We start from the raw sequence: 27,279 nt of genomic DNA on the forward strand, positions 1-27,279 counted from the left end.
ATGGCTTGGCGTATAATGCTATCTAACCTTACATTTGATTATTCTGTGACTAGATAATGTTTTTCTGTACAACAAAGTGTAGTTCCACTGAGTAAAAAAACTAAATGTTATTTGCCATAAAGAAAATTTGCATGACATTCCCACTGAATTTATGGTTTTAACAGTTCAGTTGATGCATTGTTGTTGCGGGATGCGTCACCGGCTGCAGCGCGGTGCAGATGTTATCTCATGCCATATTTGGTTTTGAGGACATGAGCGTGTTCAGGTGGCAGGGTCTATAACCTCATCATATGCCAGACAGCATGATGTCCTTGGGCATATTTCACAACATGCTACATTAGCCTACCCTCGGCCCAACTGTGCCATGCATTTGTCAAAGTGTCCCCGTAGCCACAGCCGGAGTTGTTTAAAAGGCTTTTATGTCATGCCCCCCCGTGTGAAAAATTGAGAGTAGGGTGTGAATCTTGAATTGGAAAAAAACCCAGTCTAAACAGGGACAAAAAGTGTGAGATAAAGCTAAACTGTCAGAAGCTAAAAAAAATGCATTTCCAGGTCAGGAGATGTGGTGTTGCTATGGTTACTTGTATCACAGCTCCTCCTAAAGTAGAAACTGGCTGATGAGTGAATGGAGCTTCGATGTCTTTACATAGTGAGGTCTGTGATATAGTCTGATGTAAAGTGGTGCATTACATATTGTATGTTTTTTGTGTGTGAGTGCATGTGTCCTTTTTCTCGCAGACAGCGCTAAAAAAGACAAATAAGGAAAGTCTCATTTTAAACTGCTCCTTGTGAATCACACATTTCCTGCTTTGAAAAACGATTCCATTTTTATTCCAACCAACATTTTTTCATTTTATTTTATTATTTATTATATTGTATTATTTAAGACATGAAATATTTCAACACTCTTTCCAGATCCACCACTTATTCTGCTCAGCAGGGTGAACTGGTGGTTACAGACCTTCCTATGACCTCAGGGTAACAGATTTAATATTTTCAAAACCCACTTTGTGTCCAAAAAAAAAAAAAAAAGGCAGTGTGTAGGTGACCTTCAGCGTGACAGTAAACCATTTAACCACTTTATGCATTGTACACCACTCTGTGTTAGCATCAGCAGAATGCCTTAAACCTAAAAGGAGATTTTCCTGGGGAATTATGCAAAAATGTGCACATATTTTCATTATTCCGAATAATAATTGTTAGAATTATAATCTCCTGTGCCCTCCAACGTCTCCCCCTCCGTCCCCATAGCTCTCATTAACGACTCCCTGCTAAAAGTCCTGCAGGGAGAAGTATGCACAATTCCTGGCCCCTTCTTCGGGCCCTGTGTCCAACGCTGGAGAGCCTTAACAGACTGAAAGACATAAGTCCTGTGAAGTACAGGCTACCGCTGTGTTCCATTAACCTGGGCCTGAGGAAAGTGCCGTACCCGCAGACACGTGTTTTGTATAGAGGTTTATTGCAGTTGTGTCACATGTGCAGTAACCTTGGAGACAGCAAAAAGGCATGAAAAGGGAGAAGTTGGAGAGGTAGCTACATAGATTCAGGATTAGTAATACTCTCAGGATAGGTGGGTTTTCTGTTTCATTCCCTTCTAATTTTTAGTCTAACACAAACTGCATGCACTGAAGAGCTGTTTTAGCATCTTACATTTCATGCTGCTTATAGGCAACATTCACACTATTTCAACACAATTAGAAAAGATAGACCAGGGTCACACATTCTTGTTTGCATGGCGGTCGCATGTAAATGGCAAAGTTGCTTTAATTTGTTTCCAACCCTCTTTTAAATTAAAATGAGATGTATACAACATTTTTGTCCCGTGGGCTACATGCTTCACATTTGGTCTTCGCTCCCTGGACATTAGGTTTGTGACATGCTCATGCTCAATCTCTTATTTTTAAAATGTGCTCTAAAAAACTTAAAGGGAATTTTGTACAGCTAAAAAGTACTGAAGTTGTACACAAGGCAATGTATGGAACATGTGCTGTAAAAAAAATCTCTATTAAATGATATTAAAAGGAATGCAAGGGGCTTTTCTTTCAAATATTTATATCGGACAGAGTTTTTTGGCACTGTCCAAAAGCTGTCCAGAAATTGTCATTTGCAAGTTAAAACACTGGACAAAAATCTTAAGAAGCTGTTGTGTCATGATTGTGTTGTTCTTGGGGGCTTTGTAACTTTTCATTTCAGTTTTCAAACCTGTGATATTATAAAGGTCTTTGTTAAGTGCATAAAAAGATTGATGTTATAAGGCTGTTTTATTTTTCAGTTGTTTTTCTTGTTTGATTTGGGTTAGTGATGTTTTAAGAAATAAGGTCGGTGGTAATGTGGTGCAAACATTTCCCTTCTCTGACAGACCTTCCTCAAAACCACATTTGTGCAGAGCAGTTTGAAAGTCTCAGGTGATGGAGCTATACATGGGCTATACAAGAATATAATGGGAATTGAAGTACACAAGTATGAAGTACTACAACACCGAATATGCTATAGATGGTATTTGTCAGCAGTGTGTGTGTGGTATGAGTCAAAATCAGGCTGCTGGCAGGCTCTCACTGTGTTGGTGATGGTAATAGTTTGCCAGAGCCTTGGGGGAGCTGCTCAGCAGGCGAAGCTTTGTGTGTGTGTGTGTGTGTGTGTGTGTGTGTGTGTGTGTGTGTGTGTGTGTGTGTGTGTGTGTGTGTGTGTGTCTTCATGCACATATCAACAGGGAAGCACAGAGTAGGCCCCACAATGCATGTTTCAACAGCCAAGTCATCAAATCTTTTAATCCAGCCCAGCGTGGTGTTTGTGTTATTGTTTTTGACAGTGCGTGAGTGTGTAAGAATGAAGAGGAACTGCCATAAAGTTGGTTATGTTGAACCCTGAGGCCAAGCAACTGTCCAGCAATATTTCTTTGTGTTCTAGACTTGTACAGGTATTGTATTGTATGAGTCGGCTGTTTAAGTTCTTTTTTTCCTGAGTCATGTTGAGTCTGTCAAGTTGAATTTGAAGATATTCCCTGATGTGTCTAATGTCTCCCCCTCTATCCTCTTTTCTCTCTCCCCCTGCAGGACCAATGTCATAGGATGAACACTGCTGGTGGGGTGTGTCTGTCTGTGCTGTCCTCTCTCCTGGCCGTGGCTGGGGCTCTGGCTGCCGTGTCTGCCCTCGCTCTAGCTCCTCTCTCTGCCCTGGCTGACGCTGCCTATGGGGCTGCCGATGGCATCCCCAGCACCGGGGCAGAGGGGGCCCCCTCACCCGTCTCCACAACATGCTCCAGCCTTGTAGCTGGGGTGCTCTATGGGTCTTTCTCCCTACGGGAGCTGTTTCCCTCCAGGGCACCGGGCTGTTCCTGGTCCCTGGAAAACCCAGATCCCACCAAGTACTCCCTCTACCTCCGCTTCACCCGTCACCCTGTCATCTGTCGGACACACTCCCCCATGCTCCTCTCCCTCGATCACCATCTAGCCAATCAAAGCTGTCCCCTACATTTACAGTCGGACGCTGCCAGGGATCAGGAGGTCATTAACCTCTGTGGCAGCCAATCTAACTCAGATGGACCTTACTCCTTCTTACAGTTTGATAAAAACTTTGTCCAATTATGTCTCACGAGACACCCAGCTGCTGATGAGCCTCAGGTAACCAAGGAATTGCTGGAGCTGAGACTGGTGGAGGTGTTGCTCATTAATAACGAGAACTCCAGTCAGTTTACCTGTGGCGTGCTCTGCCGATGGTTTGAGGAGTGTTTACGCACAGGACACAATGGAGATCAGGAGGCTTCTGACGCGGATGGTTGCGGGATGACCCAGACAGGATGTATCTGTCCAAACCACAACATCATGGCACCACCTGTTCCGCTGATCCCGGAGACGCCCCACAGCTTCAGCAATGGTTCGCTGGTTCCAGATGACTGCTGTGTCACTGAGCTGCATTCCAATGATGCGATCGCTATAGCACCCAGAGATGTCCGACAAGGTAGGACTCTGTTTCTGTGAAATAATGAGATGGCGGTTCAGTGCTGCTGTTGCCATTTTCAGTGCATTACACATGAACACACGTCTGCACAGAGATGATTATTTATGCCCTTTAAGACAAGATGTCATATCACAAATTGCACATGGTAGCTTATATATTCTTCAAACCCCAAATATCAACTGTTGTGTCTCTGTTTACGCAGCTCATGATATATGCAAATCAACACTGCGATTATGTCCTGTTGGTTTGGCCTTTAATACCACCTCAGTGATGTGGTATGTCTCTGCTTGACAGAGAATTTGTTATTTGAATTATGTCTTTGGTGCATTGGCCTTTAATTAAAAAAATGAAGCAGTTCAAAGGGGGCCTTTTAAACCTCCCTTGTGATCTATATTTTAGAGGCGTCCCCATGTGGCCAAGAGGTGTGGCTCTCACCTAAGACTCCAGTTTACATGCTGCACATTATTGTGTGTGTGTGTGTGTGTGTGTGTGTGTGTGTGTGTGTGTGTGTGTGTGTGTGTGTGTGTGTGTGTGTGTGTGTGAAACCACCCTCTGTTCGGACAAGATCAGATTTGACTCCCATGCGCAGAAACATGCACATGGTCATCCATTAGTCAACGAATGAAAAGCACAGGAAGTGTACAAGCCATAAGCAAATATAAAACATGGGGATATGTATGCATGTATGCATCCGCATATATCTATATGTGCCTGTAAGTGAACCAGTTAAAGGGACAGTTTAACCAAGAAATGAAAATTCACTCATTATCCACTCACCACTGTGCCAATGGAAGGGTGGGTGATGTGTTTGAGTCCACAAAACACTTTTGGAATTTCAGGGGCAAATATTGTTGTAGCCAAATCTAATACAATTAATGAAATTAGTGAACTGTTTTCAGACAAAAATACATGCCTCCATACTGCTCGTGTGTTGTCATACGAGTGTCTGGAAGCCCTGACATTCAAATTTGATTCGAAACTGTGTCATGTACACCATGTTTTTAGCCTAAATGTCCACTGATATATTCATTACTGGGTGAACTATCCCTTTATCCAAACCGAATCGGCTCAATCTGCTTTATTAATCGCTGCAGTCGAATGACGGAGTGACCATAGAGATGCAGAGAGACACTGCAGTTTGTCTTCTAGTTCACAGATTACATAATGAGCTTCCTTTAGGTGGCTTATAGGCATGTTTCCAGAGTGAACACTACTAATTAGAGCCCAGTTATTCTTACTGCAAGACTTGGACTGCCTTCAACAACTCACTAACACACATCGTGAGAGCTCTGGGGAGAGAGCTCTTACCTTGCTGACGGGGAGGTTATCGTACTCTGGATTCAATCAGTGGGGGTGAGGGGGATTTATCATCTAATATACACAGACAGAGAGGGACAGAGGAAGAGACGTCACATAGGGGGATCTGGTTGGTTTTTGCTGCAGATGGTGCAGCTCTGAAAACTGACCTCACATGTTGATGTGAGGTTAAATTCAGAGATGCTAATTGCCTGGAAGGTCTGTTGGTTTTTCTTTGTCTCACCTCGAATGCCTTATGTATCAGCGGTGGGTCAGGCTATGAGAAGTCACTAAGATGTGAACCACAGAGAGGCGGTGATGTGGGCAAGCCTTTGTGCGTGGAAAACTGTTTTCTTCCAAACAATTCCCCTACGTCCTAATTACTTAAAAATATCCAGATGAATGTAAACCCGACACTGAGTCTTGCCACTTCCATGTTTGCTTCACTGTCTCTGCTCAAACACACAGACACAAATCAACAGCAAAGCTCCAATGATTCTTGCAATGTGACTTAAATGTCCACTGAAGCTTCTGCTGCACAGATGAGATGAGAACTGCAGCAGAGAAAAACAATGAGAGAAGCAATTAGACTGAACACTCTTCAAATGACCGGACAAACATTACTGTCATGCTTCCATCATGTTGTATCCATGTTTTCAAGTGTTTGAGGCTTCACTGGTTCATCTGGTTGCCCCCTCTTCTTTCACTTCTGCAATAGTTTAATGCCCCCGACTGGAAGATTAGCCCCTCCCGCAGTTCATCAAGAAGAACCAATTCCTAATATTCACAATACAGTCATGGATTGAAATAGTTTTTTCTGCAATTGGTGGAAATGTGGTTTAATTTGTGCAACATTTTGAAATTAAGCTTATGACTTTAGACAGGGTCATCCACCAATCACAGGGTTTGTATGGTAGCTCATTTCCATTCGTGTGTACGTGGCTGTGGGCATGCGTGTGTGTTGTCCAGGTGAGGACATGTTTAAAGGTTAGGTTGGTTGGGTGAGGTTAAAGTTATAGGTTTAGGGTTGTGGACAGAAGTCCAATGTCCTCAGACACGACCCTGTGTCAGTGAATACATTTTGAACTGCTTTGGATGAACATGCTGTGTGAATGCAGCTATTTTTTCTTGAATTTTTCTGAATGTGGCTATTGAGATTTTAATTTTAAAAAAGCACTTGTTACAGAAATCTGACCAGCCGTACAAAAGACGTCACCAGCATCCTTCAACAAGAAGCAATTTCATCTTATCTTGTTGTTCTCACATTGAGTTTTCAAAACTTAATTCATATGTTCTCAATGAATTGTGTCCTTGTATAATTTTTTCAACTATTGGACAAGCTCATTAGAAGAAAAAGTCCAACAGATAGTTATTGTTACACTGATAGAACATCTTGTTCAGTCTAATGAGCATTATCACATCATTATCATCCCAGTTTCTTTAATTCCAGTGTTTAGATCATAACACACAGTACTTCTATTTTTTTCTGAAGATACTAATTATACAAAATCAATCCATACAAATAGAAATTGGCAAATAATTAACTTAGATTGTATCAGGAAAGGTAATTTGCCTCGAAATTAGAGTGAGTGAAAACAAAGAAGATAGAAAAACACAATCACATTAACAGAAAAATGTATTAATTTTTTTTTAGCCCCCTGTTGCGAATGTAGCCCTGATGGTCTATTATAGTGTAGATATTTATATATCATTTCTGGTTTGGCCAAACCCTCAGTGGCTCTTGTCTTCCTGAGACTGAGGAGCGAGCTTTGAAAAATATACTGTATTGTATTGAATTGGTAAAAATGACCAAATTATACTTAGCATGGCATTGAGGTGACCTTTAGGGTTCTCTGTGCCAGTGGAATCTGTTGATAATAGAGGGGATATAGTCTGTGTTTGTCCTTCATTCTCCCAGAAAGAGGAGAGTGAAATGATTGAAAAAAAAAAAATCTTAGTGAAGAAATTCACTGTGGACTCTGTACTCCGACATAATATTAGCACTCGATATGACCCAAAGAGGTCCTGGGTCTTTGTCCATCAAATCTGTAAATGTATGACTTTATGACACTGAACAAATTTGAACCATATATCTATGTAAAACACAGTTTAAAAATATATTGTCTTATTTCCATATAAATTGGGTATTAGGTGCAATGCAAGCTGAATTATGCAATCTAAAACAAGTTTGCTGTTTCCGTTTATTTGCTTAGCGCAGGTATATATCACTGGTTTCATTCAGCACAGACTGACGTCGCTTACGGGAGACTTGATATAAAGATGCTGTTGTTGAGAGGAAACACTCATACAGCACGTTTGATTTTAGGCTTTTCAGCTACTAGAGGAATCCTTTTAATCCTCGCACATGACCTGCAATGCATAAATCAACATAGATCAACATTCATACACTGGAGCGTTTTCATCTTCCCTGCTCGTCATGCAAATCTTAAAAAAAGCTGCGCAGGCAGGCGCAGGAACGTTCAGCTTTTGAGCTCCTGTGACTAAATGCCAGGTCTATCGGGAAAAGGAAGAGGAAAAAAAAAAAGGGATCCCCTGGTTCTCCCAGCAGCCATAAGTGACGTTGAATGTGATGCAGCAACAATAAACATACGTGCGTGTGTATAACTCTGTCATTTTATTCATTTTCATTCCAATACTTTTCCCTCCCATCCTCCATGAAAAGCTTGCTGTGCTTCTCAGCCCAGAATAACAAGTCACGACCGATTCAACTGGTGGTTGATTCCCCACTAAACAATTTTGACTGACTGGAAAATTACCTAACTGTAGAAACACACACAGCTCATATTCATAACCGTGATACATTGTGCTGATGCTTATTTACCCAGTTTATTAAACCGAGAGCCTTCACATGCTCCTGATGACAAGAGTCTGTCTGACAGCGATTATAAGCCTCTTCAGAAATTGTCGTGAGGCTCCTCTCAATTTTCTTATCTTTCCTGGAGCTGAAAAATCCCCCATTCTCTCGTTCTTTCTTTTATCACTGTCCTGAAAGCGACAGATGCAAGTGAACTGTGCCGATCCCATCTGTGTGAAGAAATGTGACCGAAATGTGGTTCACGTTCTAAACTGCAAGACAGCCATGCATTGTTTTACGCATTTTTCCTCACACTAATAGACTGCAGTATGAGATAAGACACACACACACACACACACAAATTCTGGTGAATGCCTTCCGTTAGGAGACAATAAGTGCAATCAGCGGCAGATTTGCAATATGCTCTTTATTTGTCAGTGTGTATAAATGTCAGGGTATGTGTGCTCTTTGTAGCTACTCTTATCAAACTGTTGTAATGTACTTGAGTAGCACATTATATGCTACGTGCTCGTACTTAAGTAAACAACAGTCAGACGAAGGAGCCTCTATATGAATATCTGATGTGCACACATGGAAACAAGTTATGGTTCAGAATGATAGAATCAGTAACAGGGTTGAGATGGTGCTTTATTAAGGGACAGCTGTACTGTCTATTCATATATGTACATCATTACATACCAGTGGGTAAACACAGCATACTACCAATAATATTTTCCATTCATTCATCCATTATCGATACTGCTTATCCAGTAAAGGTAACAATATTCCCTTGGTGTATATATATAAATATAGTTATTCCTTGTCATTAGTGAGTCCTCCTCAAACAGATCTTCAATATAATGTCACTTTTTATTGTTTGTGTGCTGGATGTTGTGAGCAAAGCTTTTTTAATAAACAGTCTATGGTGCAGAGTGAAGTTAGAAAACTTTGTGTCCTACCTGGTTTATGTGCAGTGAAGATTTGATAGTCAATTTTTTTGATAAAATGAAACTAAATTTGCTTTATGACCATTTACGTGTGTGGCGTACTAAGAGTTAGGGTGATTTACTTAACTGCAGTTTTTTTCATACATTTTATGTTGGCTATTTCAGAGGTCTGTCAATCAAGCAACACAATCATCAGACCCAAGTTTATAACTTTTCTAAATAAGTTAGTCTGCTATCCAGACCAACTGCTGCCCAGCACTGGTCACCTATTAATTCTATTTTGAAAGTACTGCTTGTCCAAATCACACAAAACCTTTGCCAATGACAATACTCATACCAAGTGTGAAGCTGAGAATTGAGCGGTTCGAGAGAACATTCCAGATGCAGACAGACATTCACAGAATTAGACATTTTTGAATAAAGCTGGTTCAAGGAAATATATATGGAGAGTTGGGGGTTTTGGGGGGGAGGTGGAATACTATCACTACTATCAGTGCTAGCATCGCAGTGAATGTGTCACCATGATGGATGATGGAGGGAGGTAAGCACCTTCCCTCTTTCCCCTGGTGATTGAGAAGCACGGGGCATAAGGGGTTAGAGCTGAGATCGCGCCCAAGATATGAAGCTGGTGACCGCTCCACCTTGTCAATTCTGCTCCACCCACCTGTAGAGTCTCAGCTAATTTGAAAATTGCATTTATAGATGTCAGATTTATTAAGCTGTAAGTATATGCTTCTTAATTCTATCAGCTGTTATTGGCTGTGAAGACATGCACTGTGGATATCTCATCCTTCACATCGAATGGAGACTCAACCCCATTGTCCTCAATCATTCATCAGTCACTCACAGGAAAATTACACCGTCCTGTATGTGTTGGCTCATCCATCATTCGGCAGCAGCCACAGTGGCTGTCCCTCTAATTAAATTAGTAGACACCCTTACATTATATCTTGTGGTCGGACCTGGAAGCTTCCCTTTACAGTTTGTCAGAGTGTGAGTTGGTTGTTTTCACTCTTAAAACCTGCAATAACTGATTTCTTTTGCCACTTGGGGTCAGCAGAAACAAGCTGTGAGTGCAATGCTGACACATCATCGCCACATCATTAGAGGGTGACTTCTGCTGACAGGACTTATAGGAGCCTGATTCAAATGAGGCAGTCAAGGGGGTGAGAATGAACCAATATAGTAAAAGTGGAGGTCATTGCAACAAAACACTGGAGTAAAAGAGGCTGTAAAGCTGCACAGGGCCTGATGCAGGTCAGGTTACTGTGTCTGTGCAGGTTCATCACTTTTACATTACACAGAGTCATGTGATCCACTGGTATTATAGACATATGTATCAAACCTACTTTACATCAGCTTATCAGAAATATTTCTAATATTTTTTTCTTAAAATACAGCGATGTTTCACTTTTGAACCACTTTGACTGAACAGATTTATCGCCTGACACAGTGAGAGGATGTAACCAAAATACAAATAATCATTAGATATTACAAATGTCCATTATATTATGATAGGCCTATTAGAACAATAAAAAAATACAGTTCTGTTTAACAGTTTAACCAGCACCAAGTTTAATTATTTTGAATTATAGTCTATGAGCATGATAATACACTCCTAATGTGACCTTTTTAGCAAATTACAGGCTTGATCATATTCTCCTTTATTCTTCTTTGTATGCCAAGCAAGTTAGTAGCATGTGGAGTCTGGCTTTGTGCAGTCACAACACATTCAGCTCACGGCTGCTGTGTCCACCACCGCAGTGCAAGGACAGAGACACTCTAGTATTTTAATTCATTGTTTTTTCAATCTTTGATTTTCTGTTTTTTTTTAATGACTCAGAGTAAGTGCAGTCTTTCATCATGCAGCTTGAGTTGTTTTCATTTTTCTAATAGCACAACAGTGGGTCGGTGAACACTTGTTTTAGTCTGCTAAACAAATACACTATATTATAACATTATATTTGTATGCAATATTGTCCCTGCCTATGTGCCATATTGCACATACAAATTATTCACCTAAAGGAAATATTTATAAATACTGCCGTCTGAATCTCCATAATTTCAATTCTCCTGAAATTAATCCAGAGGGGCTGTATGTGAGAATGCAAATCTCTAATCAGTTGCTGCCATTGTTCTCTGCAGTTTCTCCTGCCAGCACCCCAGTAAAAACTCTGGATAGTGTCTGAATGAGCCCAAGCCTGGCGGATTCAATGCAATCGGGTGCGTGCGCCGATGCCATTTGTAACATGCAGGGCGCAAAGCTGTAAAAAAATATGTCAGGATGAAAAAGAAGTGTCATACATGAGGAAGATGCTGAGAAAGATATCAGCTTGTCTAAGAGAACGGGAGTTTAGATGTACGTAACAATGAGCTGTAAACAAAAGCACATTATTGCTACAGCTGAATCTTTGTTGCATGCTGTGTCTTTCATGCTGCATCAGCCCTCGCCTGATTCGTCTGTGTTGTTGTGAATGCGTCTGAGCGACGAATTTCCTGCCTCGTATCTGAGAGGCAAACTCCGAAGAAAGTCCAGACCCCAATGTGCGGACATCCTCCGGGGTTGATGTCTCAAAACAGCTTACGACATTTCCTGTCCCTGGTGCTGTCTTGATGTAAATCCATGTTCCAATAACCAGATGTCACGTTGTCCCTCGTGGACGTAACTGGACACCTGCCTCAGTCTCTTGACGTTCACAGCTCCCCTATGGTGTGCTCCCTGAACACACACACAGCATCACTGGGAAATCTCATTAGCCCAGATGGAGGGTGTGGGTTGTGTTTTATGTGTGAAATCAGGGAGAGGTAGAGGGAGAGAGGGATAGATGGGGGAGAAAGGGGGGAGTACAGAAAGAGTGAGAAATCCAAGAAGAGAGAGGGGGAAAGCAGTGGGATTTGGGACTCATGGGACGAGAACACCCTTTCATTGAGCAGGAGCAAGTGGTCCGTCACTTTCACACACACACACACACACACACACACACACACACACACACACAGCTCATCCCCTCCTCATGGAATACTATCTGGTAATTAGAGCAGAGAGAAGTGTGTTTGTGTGTGTTTTTTGTGCGTGTCTTTAGCAGCATGAGAGCAGAGAGGTGTTTACTTTCACACTGTGCAGGCGTGCAGTACATACAGGTGTTTTAATAACCCTTAACTCTGCCCAAACACATGCATGCACAGTGAAAAATGTGCACATGCCAACGCTGATGACAAAGAATAATTGCACACTGTGCAAAAGAGTAGTTGCGGGGTTTTTTTTCACTAAAGTTAATGAAGCAAAACTGCATGTGTCCTCTCTGTGTAGTGCTGTCGGCTCAGTGTTGGACTGTCTGCTCGGGGTGACTGTGGCAACGGGATTAGTATTCTGCGCTCATGAGCTATGGCTCTCTCTCTCTGAACGGGCTCTGCACTGAGCCCCTTTATACTCCAGCAAAAAGCCCCTACACACACACACACACATGCACACACACCGGCACACACACCTTGTCATTTATAATCTGTCCAGTTTTCTCAACAGATCTCTGCGGATCAGTATGGATCGGTATACAGCACTCTGTACTGCCTTGGCCGTATTTCAGAGGCAGTTTTGCACGGCCCAACTTCCTGTTGATGTCATTAAAAGTGTCATAAATCAAAATAAAGGGAAAATGTATTATGCGCCCTCCAATAAAAAGACCTCCTCGTCCAGCTGCATTGTGCACTGGCAACATCTCGCTGGCTAAATTATGTTTTGTTGTTTTTTTTTCTCTTGCCAATGGAGAATACATTTGCAGCTTAGCATGCTCGCTTGACTCCTACATGCTCGACTCTGCCACATACAGTACATCAGCACTTACTTTTGTATTTTACCTCCCACAGCAACCACCTGCACACAGTTCGTTCAACATGCTGTATATACCTACGTGTTGTTTTTGAGAAACAAGTGTGAACAACTACAGTTGGAGCAATGTTCACTTGTAAGTCAGATACTACACTTCTTTTCTATTTTTTTCTCCTTTCCTGTAAAGTCTTTATAGAAAGACTTTATAAGAATGTAAAAGTTCTTCTGTGATTCACAAGTCCGTCAAAACGTTATAACTGAATTTATAATTCTGTCAGTGCACACATGGCTGCTCTTCTTCGTCTATCAGAGTGGTCTCTGATGTTATTTTAGTTTTTCGTTATGGGCGGCTCATAAATGTCTCATTTGCTACAGTTCGACTATTTGAAATATTTTCTTTAAAAAACTATAAATGGTTAAAGTAGTAGTAGATTGAACTCTTAATTCCAGCAGGATTATGCAAAAACTACTGATATTTTATATATTTTTTTAAACTTGGTGGAAGGAAGAGCCTATTTCATTTTGGAGTGGATTTGATTAAGGGGGCAGTTCCAGGATTTTGGTTGTTTTATTTTTTTTATAGGCAAGATCACACCAAAGAAATGCTCAACCAATTTCCCTGAAATGTTGTGGGTGGGCGGGGCATCACCCATTGTGGTGCAGATCTATGATTTCTTTTCCTTTTCTCTTATATAACAAGACATTTTTTGACATTTTCATAGATTTCCCATGCAGGGAATAATTCATGGATCTTGATGGAAAAAAGATCAGGTAGATTTAGGGGACTGATATCCATGCAATGGTTTGCAGTGTGTGCAATTTGGTGCCGCTTGCACGAATCCAGGGGGAATGTTGGGTCTTGGCAGAGGTATGCGTTCTATTGAGTACCATTATATTTCTTAAATGTGACGATTAGAGAGGACCAGTGTTATTAACTTTTATATTCTATTTGTTAGTTTACACAGATTCCAATATTTTCCTTTTCACTACAGATTAAAGGTTAATACTGCCACACATGTACTTATATATACTGTATATACAGTATACAGCAGGGAATAGTGTCCATTTCTTGCACTGAATCTCTTCGAGATCTCAGGGGATTTGGTTCAGTGGACGAAGGCCAAACAACTGGGCTCTGGACGTGGTCCATCACTCTGTCTGCAGCTAATGAAAGTTGTATGATATTAAGAGGAAAGCAGCAGCGAAGGCAGATTAGGTTTGTGAGCAGGATATTTTAAAGCGAGAGCAACACGAGCAGGGGGAGATGAAGTGAGGAAAGGAAGACGTGGTCGAGGCACCAGTGGGCCAAATTAGCTAACCCCCCCCCCCGTGTGCCATGAGAGCTTGTGTGCGTGTGTGAGAGGGAGAGAGAGTTTGAGAGTGCATAAGATGTGTGTGAATGAGTGGATGACAAAAAGCCTCTGAGCTACAGTGTGTCTCATAAGGCTCATGCAGCTCTTAAGTGGTCGTAGAGCAATTTGATGACAATGGAGTATAGAGAGATGTATCGCCACCACTCATGCACACACACATGCACACACACACACACACACACACACACACAGTCTATATCACTCTCTGGCCCGTTGACTCCTATTCAAGCTCCAGTGGCTTCATGTGATCGATTAACTGCACGAAATAGACGGGCATCCCATAGTGCACCTGTGCCCACGGTCATGTGATACAATCCCCGGAGGCTTGCGTGTGTGTTCGTGTGGGTGTGCGTGCATCTGTTTGCTAAAGTTCCACTTGCTTGATCATTTAAAATGCTCCTGTGTCAAACTCCAACCATGCAAATCTCAATGACAGGTTTGACATTTTGTGTGAATAGTCTCTCAAAAAAACAGATTTTCAAGCACATACCCCCACATTGTTGTTTTGGCATTTGACATTTTGCGTGAACAAGGCATTGACATGCAGTTTGTAACAAAGCATTTGATTTAAGCAACTGAGTGATCACCTGAATGAAAAGTTCCTTGTATCTCTCCGCTCTGCACAGATGTTCAGCTCCTGCATTTCAATCCCAGCTCCAGTCTGATCGTGTTATTGAGATTTTGCATTGATCATCTATTGATGGACATACATCATTACTGACATGGTCTTTGCCATTTAAAGTGATTTGAGGATATTTGCTACAGGACAAAAGTTATTTATAACTGAGGATGCATTTTTGTGCAGAACCTAATCTTCCCCATGGATTCTCTGTACATGTAAGAAACATGTTCAGGGGCCTCATCATTGTGTGACCCCATAGGGAGCTACAGAATATAAACTTGAATGTAAGGATCCATCACTGTATTTAAAGTGTCACTTCACCTCTAAGTCTTGACTGAAGTGCCTCTTCCTAGAAATTGATAAAAACCCTTTTAGAATGCAGAGCTAGAACACACCCACTGAACCCCTGTCACCTTGGTAAATGGAAGTTGTTTAGGTTGTCTTGGTCCAATGACTTCAGTGGCAGCACCTTTACGACAGAGAAGTGGGCCTCTGACCAGTGACCGGTGCTGCTGGGGCAGCTGGGGCTACAATGTGTCTGAGGGGCCCGTTGGTCCAGAGCAGTTCTAACCCCTGGCACAGGCAGATGGCTCAGCCAGCAGTTCAAATGTGTGTGAGAGAAAGGAGAGGATGAGGGACGTCTATGTGTGAAGTATTTTTACCTAATTAGCTCTGCAGACATCAAAATGAGTCCAAATTAAAATTCTTAGCAAATTGACATATTTATGGATATTTATATTGAAATTATTGTAAATATTTATAGTTAGTGACTTATTGTAAGACTACTGGCAGCACACGGGCACTTGAGGGACCAATCAGATTTCTGTTGATTCCCCACTCCTGTCTCACAGCATCTGCAGTCTGCCATGCAAGGTTTCTCTTTTTTTCTTTTTTCTCCTTTTGTATAACCGGCCTTCAGAAGTCACCGTACGCTACACAACCAAACAGCAGACAGATACAGTTAGTGATCAGCTGGTGCACAGAGTGGAGCGTTTAGCGCTCACACAAAGGATATTGGCAGATATCTCCCTCAGGAGTCTGTTGAGAATCCTTCACTGACGCTTGCCAGGTGGTGAGAACCACGACTCCAAATGAAAGCTAATATTGCTTCGTAATTATCGGATGTGTGATTGAGCAACTGTTTGCTAACAACTTCATACTACCTTAAGAGGTGTTCATATGTTAGTGCTGTGACTTTCACAGCTTGTTTCCGCTGCCTCAAGTCATCGCAGGTTTAATGTAAGTGTATAGATATTTTTTTATGAATAATTGTATACGTGGGTCTCAAGGTTACATAAAACAGTTTAATGCCTTTTCCTTTCTCATAAATCATTAGTAAAGATTTGATTGATTTATTTTAAATAAATGTCTTTCCTCCATGTTTGTTTTATACTATTTTCATTCAATTTTGGTGCATTGCTACATTATAACTATTACCTCTTTCTATATGGCCAAATATAAGATGTTACAATGAGTATGAATTCATTCTAACTAAAAACACAGCAATCACTGTATTGTTTCTGCCCATATCCAATACGTAACCCTCAGTACCGGTTGGAAAAGATCCTCAGGGCGAAAGAGATCAATAAAATCAATTTGGAGTCAAAAGTTATTAAACCTGCATTCCAAATCAAATGAACCAGATTGGAGGTCGTTGGTTCCTTTTACTTACTTCAAATCATAAAACATTTGCAGTTTGCTATTCAAATGGCGCTTCGGCTGATTTGAAACAAACCTCACAAGATAGAGACATCAGCAGACCTATAAACGAGGAGTGTTGATTTTCCTGAAGCCGGAAAGAGTTTAGACATTCAGTCCTCAGTTGGACAAATTGTCAATAAATGTATTGACTGGAATTTGCTCCTGAACGTTGCGCAGGTCTGATCTGCAGCTAACAGAAGCTTCTGTTTGAGATACTGTTGCCAAAAGAGGGTCGATCCAAGAGTTCATTTACTTTTTCCTTCACCGCTTTGAATATTTAACGTGTTTGTTTCACAAAGACACGAAGGATTATAATTGTTTGTACATTATGAGCTTGAGCACATTGTTTTTGTGTTGACTTGTAACTAAGTTCACATCACATTTCATCACCAATTAAAGCAGAAAACCAGGTTTATTACTTTTTCTTGATTTTTGCTCAGAGTATACCCATTCAGTCTACAAAGTTCTAACCTTGATGCAAACATTCAGAATGACTGAGTCCCCATGTAGATATGTGTAACACTTGGTAAATACCATGCAAGCTATTATATAGACGGTTGCTTTTGAGTGCATGTGGTCCACTTCTGATGCAGTCCAAGCGTGGGAAGTTAGGCAGCCTGGCCCATATGAGACACAACTGGCCAGCTGAGCCCACATCGGTTGCTCTGTGGTGCGTACACGCTTCTGTGCGAGCAGGCACATCATAAGGCATGTGTGCATCCTCGATCGTATGTGCACATGCAGGCGTGTGCAGAGGGAGATGATCTAACTTTGCCGGGGCCATTGGGAAGATTTACGGCTGCAGTATAATTACCTCTTGGTCCCGTGCAGTGATTTAGTGTGCGAGGGACCGGTCACCTCTGAGGTGGAATGATACTGAAAGCCCCATAGCAATTGACAACCAGCTATCTAATGGTTTTCTGAAGGTGCTATAGGTGCAGCTTCCACCCATTTCTAGGAGTGACCTGATGGTATTGTCACCAAGAGAGACATAGCGACATAGACAAGAGGGAGGTTATTGATACCAAGCGGCGAGCGGTTTGACGGATTGCCCGTCGTTATGTAAATGCATTTTTTTACATCTCCATATCAAGACGAGATTCATTTTCCTGCTGTTGCTGCGGCACCTTTAGGTTCAACACTTAAATTTTGCTTGTTTATGTAGTCCCAAGGGCTCTGTGTTTAAATAGCAGCATGATGTATGGTACAGCCATGCTCACTTTCTGGCTGTCACCCACACGTCCTCTTTACCCGTAAGATGTCCTTCACGATAAGTGTCACCGGGACACTCTTCCCCCCTGAAATGTCTCCTCTGGGGAACTCATTTGTGTTCATCTGGCCTGACGTGAGGGGAATCTGTTTGCCAGACTCAACCTTACATGACAGACAAGGCTATTTATCCTAATACAGGAAAGGGGGGGGGGGGCTTCCCAAACACAAACACACATACCAATCAAATGTACACCCACCCGTAGACGCACAGTCAGAGGTTTGCTCTGTCGTGCAAGCCACCGCAATAAACAACTTTTTTCTGTGTGTGTTTGTTTTACAATCTGTCACAGAGGAGCACAAAAACACCCACACTTATGAAGTATGAAAGCGTTTGTTCTCTCCTGCTTCTCCAGTTTGTTTGTTTGTAGTTGGTCACTGGGGTGCTCGAACACACACACACACACACACACACACACACACACACACACACACACACGCCACAGTGAGTCTGCCTGTGCACACATGTTTTTGCCATGTGTGTGTATGTACCTGTGTGTGTGTGTGTGTGTGTGTGTTTATGAACAATGGCTCTGTTGTGTAAAAGTGACAGTAAGAGAGAGTAAGAGTGCTGTGGTGGTCTTCCCCCTGAGGCTTGGTCTCACTGGGTAATGATGACACCCATCGAAATACTGGATTATCATATCTGCATACACACATAAACACACACGGTACACACACAAATACACACTCCCAAATGAGCACATAGGGTGTAAACTCACACGCAAGCTTGCAGAGACAATGGTTACTGCGGGGGAATCTGGCAACATAGTGCAGGGAGAACACAATAGGTTGGCATGGAGGTGGACGTGTGTGTGTGTGTTGATGTGTGTGTGTGTGTTTGAGAGTGTGTGTGTGGGCGAGCGAGGAGATATGTGACAGCAGCCTCTTCCAGTGGATACATTAAAATGTCCCCCCAAAAAGACGTCACAGATAAGTGGACGTGTACGGCTTGACCACCGAGCGACAGTCACCCGTGCCCTTGCGAAGTCAAAATAACTGCAAAACAAGTGTGACTCGCTCCCCTCTGTGCCCCCCTGCCTCCCGCTCCCTTTTTGTCAGCGCGCATTAGCATCACCAGCCGGTGTGTGGCAATTAAATATATCCCTGGGCAATGAAGCCCTATTTAGAAATCATTACAAGACAAGGAAATGTTGCCCCACGAGTTTAGCAAAAACACATGGGAGACTGTGTGTGTGTGCGCGTGTGCGTGCATGTCTTTCTTTTCGTTAGTGCGTTGCTGGGTGCTTGTGTGTGTTTCCTTCACCATGCGACATTCTGTTCTACTCATCCATGGCCCTTCGCTTCTGAGATAACTCTCCCCCTCCGACAGTCTCCTCCAGCGCTGTGTAACCTCCTCCCCTCCCTCTACCCCTCCCTGCCTCCTCCAGTACAGACCAACTCCAGATGATATCATCTGCATGTGGGGAGGCATCGTGATCTATTACAGTATTTAGATGGTGTTTGTTTGAGTGTGTGTAATTAAGGTGGTTTTTGTGATCCGATCACATGTGGACAGCAGCGTGTGTTCCGCTCAACATGAAAAGAGAAGAAGAAGACATTAAACTGAGACAGACAACATGATCAAGGCAAAGCAAATCACTTCTGTTGTTACTGTTGATCAAGTTTAAATGAAATACACTAGTATGTAAAAACCACATGTTAATACCAGGTGTGTATGTGTGTAGCACTGCTTTGTGTGCATGTGTGTGTGACTCTTCTCAGGTTTAGGATTTAGAGGATTAGTGACCTCTCATATGCAGACATGCTTATTCTCAAATCAGCTTCCTCCACCTTTCTTCCTTCTGCCTCCTGTCTTCTCTTATTGATAATTTCTTGCAGACCTGTGTTGACATCAGAAATGTTTATATATATAAATATATATTGTATATATTGCCTCACGGCTAGAAGATTTCCCATTCGAATCTTGATTCTCCTGTGTTTCCATGTTTAAATTGTCTCTGTGTACTCTGACTTAAATGTAATTGGAGACTCTAAATTGACCATAGGTGTGAAAGTAAGTGTGAAAGGTTGTTTGTCTCCGGCCCTGTAATGGACCTTCCCCTCATCTAATGTCAGCTGGGATTGGCTCCAGCTCCCCAAACCTCAAAAGGTTAAGCCTTATAGATGGATGGATATATATGACTTGCTTTATTATAATAAAAAAAGGAAAAACACAGAAAAATAAGCTTAAAAAGGTTTTAACTGTCACTCTTTGCCTCAAATTCTTTATTTTCGTTTTGATTATCAGCACTTCCCCTTTTTATTTTCTGCATTTCAGACAAACATGCTCTGCCTAATTGTCTGAGAAACTTTGAGCAATTATCCCATTAGACTTTCAAATAACTGTGAGTCGACCATTAGTGTTGTATTGCTTTTTGGGTGTTACATAGATTAGCATGTCTAATGTGATATTTGGAGGAGTGAACTCAATCACTGGCATTTCTGGCTTTTGTGTCAGAGGGAGGTTGAATCTGCTATCATGAGTAGAACCCTTATTTTAATACAGATACACAAGAAAGAGAGATTTTCTCAGAAAGAGGATGAAAAGTTAAGGAGGCTTTAGAGAATTCATATATAATTCTTGTCTTAAACTCCGTCCAGGCACTGACCAGGAATACTATAAAGGTTTATGACGCCTGTGAACACATTAATATATAAATAACCGGATAAATAAGTGGAGGGAGAAAAAAAAAATCACCTTGCCTTCTTGTTCTGCAGGGGACATAAAGCGAGGTATGCTCCCTTGGTCTTGCAGGAAATAAATGCTCTCGGGATTTATCGACACACTGGCTCTTATAAGCCTACTGTCACACTCCAGCAGTTACCCATGGCGGATTTAAGACTCAGGGAAGAAGCAACACTCTTAGTCTCCATCTCAGTCTCGTTTCCCTTTATTTCGCACCCAGCCGCAAGTACTTTTTTGCCACTGCGGCCAATTCTTTCTCAAATGTGGTCAAGCGGAACTGTTTAGGTATTTCGGAGGCAAAGATGTGTTACAGTCCCTCAGTAGGAGAATCTACATTTGTCCGCCAGCTATTGTTTCTGTTGATGGCAACGTGGCAACACTTGACACAGCACCACAGCTCCGCCCAGTCTCTGGCTGCACAGCTGCCTTGCGTTTTGTTTATATGATGGTAAAATATTCATCGAGAAAAACAGTAGTGGAAGCTGTCCATATAATCCCCCTATAAACTGATATCTAAATCCATCCCACATGTGTGCACATGCAAAAACACCTGCATTCACAGAGCGATGAGAGGTGACACACTCAAGGACACAATGAAATAAATGGCAGCAGCCGCTGCATGTGTCAAACATCTTGCTTGTGCGCCAACAGATGCCCGTACACACACGCATCCACAGCTCTCAGACGAATGCTGCGGTTTGGGAGTCCGTATCGATCGACACTCGTCAGCATGTCCTCTATAACAAGCGCTGTCCCCGAAAGCACTGCAGCAAACCTGTCAGGGCGGGAGACAGAAAAATAGAGGGTGAGAGAGAGGAAATGTGGAGGACTTGTGTAGGCAGAGAAAAGCAGGCTGACAGGAGAAACCTACAAAACGTGAGTGACCGCTGAGCAGACAACACTTGTTTATTCATGGAGACCAATTCTGTGTGTTTCCCAATTTGTTCAAGACTTTTTCCAGGTTTTTTTTTCTCACTGCAAAGCCTGCTTTAAGATTATCAGCCAGGCCAGAGCGGCTGGAACCAAAGAGCGAGCCTGATGATAATGATGAAGTATCTAGCCACCCGGCTAACGAGAGCTCAGATCTGCCCCAAGTCTGCCTGCTATGCAAATTTCCCTCACACCAGCAATGAATCAAAGGCACAGCAAACCAATGTTTCTCTTTGCAGCACTTTAGCAAAGCCATCATTCACAAAGGACACGCCAAAGGCACGCACACACACACACACACACACACACACACACACACACACACACAGTGGGGAAGGAGCCTATACCTCAACCTCAACACCCGACAACATGTCAAACCACTTTTTGTGCTTGTTTTAAAATACAAAAAAACAATGATAATGCAAACTTGAGCTGCTTGAATCCATACTGATTCGACACCCCTGTGTTTGTGTGTGTCCTGTTGTGCGGCACTTCAGAGCCCAATGGCCTCTAACACAGAGTCGACAATAACAAGGCACCAGAGATTCCTCCAAGTTGATGTTCTTGGCAGAGAAACACAGCGACACAAGAAAGATCCTCCTCTCGCCATCTCCGACCTCGCAGCACCCCGGTGTTCCCCCCGCATTGGATTTTTAACACTCAACAAATAAGTTGTTTCTTTGTCGCAGGGATGAAAAGTGGGGCATCATAGAGTTGCGCAGCTTTAATTGATGGACAGAGCCATAAGTGCATGCACAGATGCACAGACAGACACGGGCATTTTCACTTCATTGTGTGTCCTTCATCCTCTCTTTCTCCCCCTCAGCCTCTCTGTCTCTCTGCCCCTCTCTCTCTCAGTCTTCTCATTATCCTGTTGCTCTGTCAGGCCTGTAGGATTGCCTCTGGGGTGTTGAACTGGCAGAAGTAGCACTATGACGGTAATTTGCTGGAATTGAAGGTTAGACGGGCTCACCTTGCGTTTTAAAAGGTGTCACGCGGGCCAAGAAGCAGACGCCGCGGTTAATTATGTAACACACGAGGAGGAGGTTTTTGTTTTTGTCAACTGGATTTATGTCATAGTTTACACAAGGATATATTTTATTACTATTATTATTGCACTGCATCATGCAAGAAAACAAACAAAAACTACACACTTGTTTTGCGTGTTCAAGCCCGGCACATGTCACATCTGTAAATGCACGAAAATGCAGATGACGAATACCTAAGGCATGTACTCCCATGTCAAACAAGTGCACACACACAAACAGGCGGTGACAGGCTTTTAAGCCTTTGTCAGATTAATGGCCTCTTTCTCTCTGTGGTCAATAAATACTTCAGGGAGTTCCCTACAGGCTGCAGGATAGATCCCTGTGTGTGTGTGCGTGTGTGTGTGTGTGTGTGTGTGTGTGCGTGCGTGTGCGTGCAAACATCTAACAGGCCTCATGGGTCAATCTGTCACCACAAAGATGGCTAAGCAGTTGGTTGGCCAGCGGGAAATCAATGCAAGGTGATGAGGCCACTGCATGTGTGTGTGTTTTTTTGTGTTTTACGTGTGTACATGAGTTTTGTGACCCTAATTCAGAGTGATGAAAATACCTAGATTGGAAAAACTGGTAACTGAGGCGACTGCAACAAATTAATTAAGTTAATTAAGAACATGTAGATGTTCAATAGTATAGATATCTAACATCCAGATGTCATAACGTGAACCCGAGGGACAAGTTACACCCACTGAGCAACATTTCGTTCCTTGCATTTCTGAGGCCTGCGGGAGTGAGGAGATGCAAGGATGTGCGTTTGGACGCACGTGACTGAGTCCTGATGCGATGTGGAATAGAGATTATAAGGCTGGGAAGCACTGGAGCTGCTCTTCCCCCTCCACTCAGCGGAGCGATGGAGCTCTCCTCTGCCTGTGAACCCTGGTTGTTTAAACGAGCCCCAGCGGTCCTCATTACCCTTTCCCTGGGCACGCTCGCACACACACAGATGCAGGCGCGCACTTTGGTGGAATGTACTGCAGCACCCGTAAGATACAAGAAAGGAAGTACTTGCACGCATGCAGCTGTTGGCTTTGATGAAGTGTAACAGAGCTGCGGGCTAGTTTGCAATAGTTGCCTTGGACAGCTGTCCTGTCCTCTGTCAACTCTTGTGGCTCAAAGGGGTCGTTACCGCAGTGATGGGTCTAACGATGCTTGGACCACCCAAGGGTCGACCCACGCTGGGAAAAAAAATAGCCTTTTAGAGTTGACACTGATTCCATAATATCACATTTCCATTGGTGAAGTACAAACGGGAAAAGTTTTAGGTGCACTTAGTCGACCATGGTAATTGCATGATTTCATATGTGTGCTTTATATGCACCTGTCATGTTAGCACATTGTTTATTTCAAGTACTTAAGTGCAGCAATTTGAGCTCTGCACACCTTCCACCTCCAGAGTATTTAATCACCGCTTCAGCTAAGCTCAGTTTGCACTCGCTTCCCTCCAGTCACTTTCCACCGCTGTTTTTTCCGCCTCCTTCTGTCTCCCATTCTTTTCTCTCTCACATGCTAAAGTCATATGAGCCATTTCATACACAGCCTCACGCCTCATCTTCAGGGGGAGAGAGGAGGCAATGAAAACGTGACACATCTGATATTCGATTTCATCTTCCTTTTCATTTTCCTCTCTGTTTTCCTTTCACTTATGATCTCCTGCTCAAACAGACACCACCTATACCTATCACATGCCTTTACTCGTGTGTGTTTTCAGTGTGTATGTTTGATATCGAGTGCTGTTTGAAGTGCTGAAGTGAAGTTGCAATGACTGAGCTCAGTGAGACACTGGTAGAAAACTGGTCCTTGAATGTTTCTGGATGTGCTCTCACACTGCAGCCCGAGAGGTTTTTTTTTTTTTTGTCAAGTGATTGAAATGCTTCTCTTGATTTGCCCATACACAAGCTTGATAATATACATGTTGCATCACATTCTCTTTCTTCTGGTACCAATAACTTGAAACAGCTCAGGTTCAAAGAGGGTGACTAACAAATCCTAGTCAGTTCCAAGATGTATCTAAGATGTATAATTTCACTGCAACCTCAACATTCCCTGAAGGGATTTTATAACTATCTGAAAAGAAGGCTTTTTTGAACAAGGGAGCTCAGTGTTCTTTGTCTCTCGGTGGTGTGTGATCCCTTCACGACGTCTTGGACATTGCTGAACTTCTGTGACAGGGCCATGCACAGATGTCCCTTGGTCATGACTTGCTTTCCCTTAGAAGGATGCTCTCTCTCTCTCTCTGGGGAGGCAACCAGAGAGCCATCATGTAGCAGAGTTAATCAGTGTGACTATTGGCTGGAGGTAATCAAGTGATTAATCAGCGCGACATTCAGCTGACGCAGGAGAATCTGGAGGGAGACTTATGGATACTCAAAGTGAGGGAATGTAGAGAGAACGTATATACGGAGAGAAACTGTGCAGTAGACTCACATAATGAAGCCTGTAAACATAACAGAATGCAACTCAATGGCTAGCTCCCCCCCCCGTTCCTAACTTTATTTGCGACGTTGTTAAAAGAAAGAAAATATTTCACAGCTTTGAAAGTTTTGCAGCAGCTCAGGTAGAGATGGCACATCCCCACCCCGAAGGGATTCGACCTCTTGTATAACAATTTAAAGTGAAGACGTCAACCACAGTGAGCACGTTTTAATGGCAGAACCTTGTCAATGGGGTGTTAATAACATGCCCTATGACAAGTTAATTTCATAATGGTGGCACACTCTGGTCTCCACTGTCTGTTGCAAATCAACAGTTTAAAAATAAACTATACTGGCCCATATGTATATATCACATTTATGCATTTTTGTTGAAAATTTGACAGTGGTGGACTTTCCACCTCGTTTTTTGTTATTATTGTAACTAACACTAAAAATGATGCAGCATCTGTAGAAGCTGTAGAATGGAGACTGTGAGGAATAGCTCATTTTGTGGCCGAGTGGACTTTGTGAGTATTGTGTCGCTGCTGTATGCTTGCTCTCTTATTTATTGGTTATTACATTCCCTGTTCTACTCTTTTGTCGTCAAGCAAATTGAAAAACTTTCTTCCCTCATATTCCACTGAAACCATGAAGGTATTTCTGTTCAAACTTGAAAGGCTATCAAACAGCTTGTGATGTGCTTTGATTTGTCTAAAAAACCCAAGATAGCTTTGCCATTCACTGTGACATTGTTCAATGCAGTCTCTTCTATGATCCATCCAATAAGACATGTACGCCTGTGCCTTTGTTTGTGCCAGGTACCAAACGAGCCTCATCTGCAGCCTTGTGACAGTATTTTGCAAAGTTCATTGTTCAAGGGAAGTAATACAAGGCACAGATGAAAGAGGCAAGAGGAGGAGGTGAGGAAAGGGCAGAGGAAGTGATCATTTCCCCTATAGTGCCACCTCACATTTCCACTTTCACTCAGAGATATAACTGCTGAGGGGGCGGCGGGAGGAGAGTGAGTGATTGAGATGTGATGGGCGAAAGAAGTCGAGGAGTAAGTCAAGATGGGTGACGGGGGTCAGGAGCCAGAGAGAGTCATGAAAGCGAGAACCATGCTGGCAACAGAAAGAATTGAACTCGGAGCAAGCAGGTGCAAGAGTGACTGATAGTGACAGGGAGATACTGTGGTTGGGGTGGCACATTTATGCCTTGAAGGGACAGGACGGTGACGGCTGACAGTTTATTCTTGTTCTATTTTTTTTTTTTAAGCAAGCCAGGAAATGGAAGGAAGGAGTGGGAAAGTTTTTTTTCTGCTTGATACAGTACATTGGATTTCATAGTTAATGCCATACATGAAAACTACAGCACAATTACTTGTTCTACCAGAATCACAAGTCCAATTTCAAAATAGACAGAAACTCCCATGAGAAAAAGTTTTATTTATTAGAAAAATAGGGTTTATTTCATATAACCCATGATCATGAAGCTCAGTGTGGTGTCGGTGGCAGTCATCACTGCAGGGGCTAGGGGTATGCATCTCACCGGGGCATGCTAAAAATGTCTTTTGCTACCTTGAGGGATTGTGAATTAGAAAGCAATATATTTTATAAATATTTGATCCTGTACCCCAGTATATTGCTGGATGTGTGATACTCTATACTGAGATGAGACAAAGATAGTCTATCACAAAACAATTCTCATGGCGACATCGTAAGAGTTCATCCTGGCTGTAATTGATCATACTCTTGTCACTCACCTTGAAGTGATCCACATTACTTATAATGTTTTTCTACCACCTCCTGAAAATGCAAAGCAACAAAAATATGATGATTTTTAGCACTTGTGATCAAAAATATTACAAATGATTAAAAGTACATTAATTTTGATGTTTGATCCACAGCTCCACATTTACCAAATCTCTCTGCATCTACATTTAGCTCTCATTAGATGCAAACCAACGTGAGCTTGTGCACTCACATTTTAATGAGGGTGAGACCTGTTGCCTGTTAACCTTATATTAATCATTTAACCTTAACAATATGTTGAAAATGAACAAATAGCCAACTATAGCTGCAGACTTGAAGATTGATACTCAGTGGGAATAGCAGTATAGCAACCTCTCCACTTTACACACTGCTTGGATTTTATGTATATCAAACGTATTGCTTTAGGACAAAAAAAGAGCAGAGCGCACTACTCTCGCAGTAAAAAGTCAATCTAAAGCTTCTACAGCAGCAGACAGTAAAATATCTGAATATCTAATGAAAAAAATTCTTACAAGTTTGTTCTCTTCAGTTAAAAAAGAAAGAAAGAAACATAACAAATCATGCCACTGAAGGCAAATGAGGACACTGAGGCACAAACTTTTACGGTATGACATTCATTTTATTTTAA

The 27,279-nt window shown here is 42.3% G+C and overlaps 1 protein-coding gene across 20 annotated transcripts in view; it reads left to right on the plus strand.

Annotated features, from left to right (window-relative positions):
* adgrb2 (adhesion G protein-coupled receptor B2) overlaps window positions 1-27,279 on the plus strand; it is a 208,001-nt gene that overhangs the window by 61,499 nt on the left and 119,223 nt on the right. For all 20 annotated transcript variants that reach the window (XR_011239554.1, XM_069516268.1, XM_069516278.1 and 17 more), the window contains one exon: window positions 3,054-3,957. Coding sequence is in view for 19 of the 20 variants with exons in the window: in XM_069516268.1 (XP_069372369.1) it covers window positions 3,069-3,957 (889 nt within the window). In the remaining variant the exon portion in view is untranslated. The remainder of the gene's footprint in view (window positions 1-3,053; window positions 3,958-27,279) is intronic.

This window comes from Paralichthys olivaceus, chromosome 20 (genome assembly GCF_024713975.1).
Source record: "Paralichthys olivaceus isolate ysfri-2021 chromosome 20, ASM2471397v2, whole genome shotgun sequence".
NCBI classification, from domain to species: domain Eukaryota; kingdom Metazoa; phylum Chordata; class Actinopteri; order Pleuronectiformes; family Paralichthyidae; genus Paralichthys; species Paralichthys olivaceus.